At 37.0% G+C, this 5164-nt stretch overlaps 1 protein-coding gene across 1 annotated transcript; it reads left to right on the top strand.

Annotated features, from left to right (window-relative positions):
- The first annotated feature begins 1493 nt into the window (after window positions 1-1493).
- On the top strand, window positions 1494-2898 carry LOC135073871 (aquaporin-like). The gene has a single exon (XM_063968095.1). The coding sequence runs from the start codon at window positions 1680-1682 to the stop codon at window positions 2433-2435; it is 756 nt and encodes a 251-aa protein (XP_063824165.1). The 5' UTR covers window positions 1494-1679; the 3' UTR covers window positions 2436-2898.
- The last annotated feature ends 2266 nt before the right edge of the window (window positions 2899-5164 follow it).

Below are 5164 nucleotides of genomic sequence, written 5' to 3'. Positions count from 1 at the left end.
AAATTAGGAAACGAAAAGGAACAGTAGTTAATAACATAGACAATCGATATTGTTTTACACGTTATCACGATTTTGAGTACAAGTTTTGTAATTCCAATTATCGTAACGCACACTTGTACCTAATCTACTTTGCCAGTCTTTTGCTTTCATTTATTGTTAGTCAAACATAACTACGCTATTATAACTTCAAAATATGATTTACTAAAAAAAAATTTTAAAATCCTTTGGTAAAGTTCCATACAACTTGATGTGGTACAATTTACCCGACTAGGTGATAGTGCTTTTAAAAAATGGGTAAAAAATATAGCTTACTAGCTTTCCGCCCGCGGCTTCGCCCGCGTGGAATTTTGTCTGTCACAGAAAAACTTTATCGCGCGCGTCCCTGTTTCAAAAACCGGGATAAAAACTATCCTATGTTCTTTCCCGGGACTCAAACTATCTCTATGCCAAATTTCATCAAAATCGGTTGCGAGGTTTAAGCGGGAAAGCGTAACAGACAGACAGACAGACAGAGTTACTTTCGCATTTATAATATTAGTTGGGATAATATAATATATAATATAATAATATATAATATATATAATATATAATATATAGTTGGGATAAATACCGAAAAATGTTTCAAATAATTGTAATCCACACTAATTTACGCTTCTAAATAATATATTAGAAACACCCTGTGATTAAATTTAACAAAATTACAAACTAAACATGTATTGTCAAAAGTTACTTGAAAACAATGAAAAAATACTTTTCAAAATAAAACACACGTGTTTGTTGTCACGGCAAAAACCACATGGCCGATATTAATTGATTTTAGTTGTGTATCGCTGAGTGTTGCAATTACAGACATTCAATAAATACTTTACGAAATATGAGGGTGGTACAATTTACCCGGCGGTACAATATACCGAACTCTCCCCTATGTATAAATGCTACCTACTTCACAAAACAAAATTTTGTGTGGGTAATGTAAAATTTCACTATTTAACATGTAATTTGTAAAAGTTCCCATACCTTTCAAGCTTCCCAATTCTTTTTCTCGAATTTTACTACAAGTAAACAAAAAACAAACATGTATTTCAATCCCCAGGGATCCGAAAGCCCCTGTTTAGTTCGTATCCCGGCATTAGGGATCCTGAACATGCTATTGGCCGCTCGCTCTGAATTTGTCCCGGATGCAATTTTCACAAGCACTGCGGTAGAAAATCCTATAATTTGTCCGGTCTACAATACCTACACTACAGTAGTGTAAAACAAGGCAAACATAGGTATGTGTTTAAAACAATTGAGATTAGTTTTACAAATGTTACGATATGCGTGTTGTCGCGAAGCACTTATTATTTACTAATTCATTATTGAAGACTACCGTTAGCCGCGGTTGTAATCATATCACAATAGTAATCACAAATAAACAGATGAATGAGGGCCGGTTTCTGCGCTATCTACGATATTACTATTATTCTGCACGCTACGTAAGTTGACTGGCAGGTATAAATACTTTCATGAAGTGCTCGCTCCGAGGCAGACGTGCGGGCCTCGCCAATAAATAAAATAACATCTGACCTGTTGTGTACCCGGAACTGTTAGACAATGGCCGCATAAGTGTGTGAAAAAACAATTCATTGGTGTTAAGCGGCTAGGTGAATTCAAGAGGTGCTCTAGTGATATTTTCAAAAATGACGATAACCCCTACCCCAGTCATCTTTGGTGAAAAGAGCAGCAAACCAGCCCTTCACTGGGTTTCTTCAGAATGGAGAGGAATTCTTGCCGAATTCGTAGCGACGGCGTTGCTTTTGACATTTGGCTGCATGGCCTGCATACCTATGGACGATATTCCGGCCAGTGACTCGATATTTGGGCCTCTCGGATTTGGATTTACGGTCATGTTTAATATTCAAATATTTGGACACATATCCGGTGCATTTATGAATCCCTTCGTAACAATAGCAGCTGTGATATGGGGAAAAATATCAATTGCAACGGGAGTTGCGTATATTCTAGCGGAATGTGCAGGAGCTACATTGGGCTACGGCCTTTTGACAACTTTGGCACATATTGATATAGCAGCAGAAGCTGTTTGTGTGACGTTACCTCGTTCTGGTATAAATGAATTTCAAGCTTTGGGTGTGGAAATGGTGTTATCAGCAGCACTCTCGCTCATAAACTGTGGTGTGTGGGATCCTGTGAACGCGCATAACTCTGATTCAGTGCCGTTGAAGTTTGCGTTTACTATTGTTGGATTGTCGTACGCTGGAGCACACTTGACCGGCGCTAGCATGAATCCCGCGAGGTCGCTGGGCCCGGCAATTTGGGCCAACCGATGGGACATCCACTGGGTGTACTGGGTCGGCCCACTGGTCGGCGGCGTTTTGCCAGCAATCTTCTACAAATACGTTTGGCTGCGGAAACCAGATCCTAAGTTACAAGACTGATCTCAGGTCAATGTTAACTAGTGTTGGAGTGAAACGGAATAAATTTAAGCATCAAAATACTATTGCGACTGCTCTGATGAAATAGTCACTGATCTGTTCTTTGTTTTAATAACATACACAAACTATTTATCATAGATGTTGTTGTAATTTAAGGTTTTTATTTGGTAATACTCAAGAATTAGTATTTAATCGCAATATAGGTAAGGGCTTACTGTCAAGGCATAGATAATGATAACGCTATGATAATAATGTAATTCGAAGCAATGTCAAAAATAAAGAGGAGGATAAGCAGATTATCAAGTTATCAGCACCGTGACTATTCAATTAGGCGCCTTTGTTTCAATTACTACTTTCAATAGCTTTAATCAAACGATTTTATGAACTGATAGTAACGCAATTAATTTGTAATGAGTGTAGGCTTGAAAGGTGTGAAATACAGAAATAAATTTGTAAAAATATGAAACGAAGTTTATGATTTTAACAAAAACACTGAGTTTCTTAGGTAAAATGAACATCTGGCTCTACAAAATAATATTAGGTGTCATAAATTAGTAAAAAGTTCGTGGGCATGTTATAATAACTTTGGTCTTAACTCGGATAGGTATATTATCAACGTGATAATGATAAAATAAGCCGAAACAAGGCTTATTTTATCATTATTCAGCTTTCCCAGCTGTTTATGTGATAGGGTGCGACATGTACAGTATCGACGCAAGGCACCTGCAAAATATGCATTTTTATCGCCACAACAAATGGATTATGGCATTAACAATGTAGATATTGGCACTAGATATTTAGGTCTTCCATCATATTGAATAAGTTTGCAATATCATATAATTTTTATGGTCGTGATTTCCATAAAAGTTAGTTATTTTTATTGTTATCTTAGCAGAAAAACAGTGTGACGTTCTTTAGATTTACATTTAGATTGTGTACCTGATTAACAGGATATTTGTAATGAGTAAGATGGATGAATGTGGATAATGTAAAAACAGTTTTCTTTTAATAAATGCATTATTGTTAGGGACGTAACCATGACCATAACAGTATTTTTCCAGAGACATTCAAATTGAATAACATATTGTAGGAAAATTACATAAATCCGTTTATCTCTGAACTATTGAAATGATTGTGATGACACACAATGATCCAGAATGTAAACAGCAAATGATTACCAGGGTCACATTCCGGTAAGTACAACCGACCCGAGTAAAAAAATGAATCATGACATTAAATGATGTCCGTGCCAGTGCCGAATAACAATTGACGCTCCTTTTGCTTAAATAACATACGACTGCATATCAATCTAATCAATATGAGAACACTGGCATCTTTTGTACTTGTAATATAGTCCAGTCAATGAATGCCTTAACGACGGTGTAGAGAGAAATCCGTGGAACACAATTTCTGACCTCGGGACTTTATTTAGCCTAGTTAGGTGGTGAACATAGCAAAAGTCCCCGCCCTTACGCCCTTAGCCCTTGAGCCGGCGGGGAGAGGAGGGTTTAAAGGTACCACTTTTCGGTTTTTCGCTTAATCCTCGGAAACTATGCGTCCTAGTGACATGACTACTATGAACCAAAAAAAGCTTATTCAATTTGCTACAGGTGAGACCGTCAAGTTTTTCTATATCTTGTATAGTTTTTACGGCATCTGCTCTAGAAGGTCTGTAAAATTGGAAATTTTATTGGTGTCTTACATGTTCCTTTCAGGAGAAAATCGACTAAATCAACATTGAGCATACACCATAGACATGCGGGAGCATGTTAAGCCTAGTTCCAGGGAGGGGACTGCATCGTGGGTATATTTAGAGGAACCAATTAGAGCCACTTTTGACACCTCATCATTCAAAAACTGCTGTGCATTAACACTTCAAATTTGGCTCATGTATTGAGACTTGCAAGATATACATCAGCTTCAAATTTCATAAATATACCTCAAACCTCAGATCATAGAAAGAGAATAGATATGAAGTCGCGCGTAACTACAACGAGAACCAGTGTCCCCACATTTCCCCCACCACAGCTCCCACAAACACATTCAACTGTGTAAAAACAAAGCGACTGAGAGTCTACGACAACATGTGCAACCGGCTTAAAAGTGCTGTGATTGGCCAGAAGGCGTGCCTTATGGCCAATCAATGGCCGCGTGACGTGACGCACACTTTGAAAAAAGCAATTAGAGAGAAGAAAGATAAGATGGAGTCGATAAGATATCGATACTTTAAATCCTGGGGGCAAGGCTCGAAATTGGTTTAAAAAATGCTTGTATGAAAACCTTTTTATTATTATACGTTATTATTATGTTCTTTAACGATTTTTGCATAAAGGAGTCAGTTCCATTTTGTATGGACGAAAAACTCAGAATCAATTATTGGGACTAAAATGAAGTTACCTTATATTAATTTACCCCAACCAAAGCTCAATGTCGTTATCGATGGAGTAAAGACGTTATAGACTGACAAAGTTTGTATGAAAAGTCATGGGTTAAGGCCGGGTAGCAGAGAAAATGGCGAAAATGAGGTTTTCATTTATCATTTTTGAGGTACTAAACAGTAAAATTAAAGGCTAAGATTTTTATTGGGCATAGTTGAGGATATTTTCTAGGGCAATTAACGGATGGAAACACGATTTGATGAAGTTGACTCGATAGAATAAATTCCCAAAGTTACCTCTATTCGTTTTCTATTTATGGTTTTATTTTTAAAATAAGCGATTTGAGATTCTAAA

The sequence above is a fragment of the Ostrinia nubilalis genome, chromosome 8, assembly GCF_963855985.1.
Source record: "Ostrinia nubilalis chromosome 8, ilOstNubi1.1, whole genome shotgun sequence".
Lineage (NCBI taxonomy): Eukaryota > Metazoa > Arthropoda > Insecta > Lepidoptera > Crambidae > Ostrinia > Ostrinia nubilalis.
Note: the sequence above shows the minus strand (reverse complement) of the source record. Positions and strands in the feature narration are given on the sequence as shown.

Coding starts and splice junctions, on each gene's coding strand:
- LOC135073871 (XM_063968095.1), top strand. CDS start 1,680: ATGACGATAACCCCTACCCCAGTCATCTTTGGTGAAAAGAGCAGCAAA.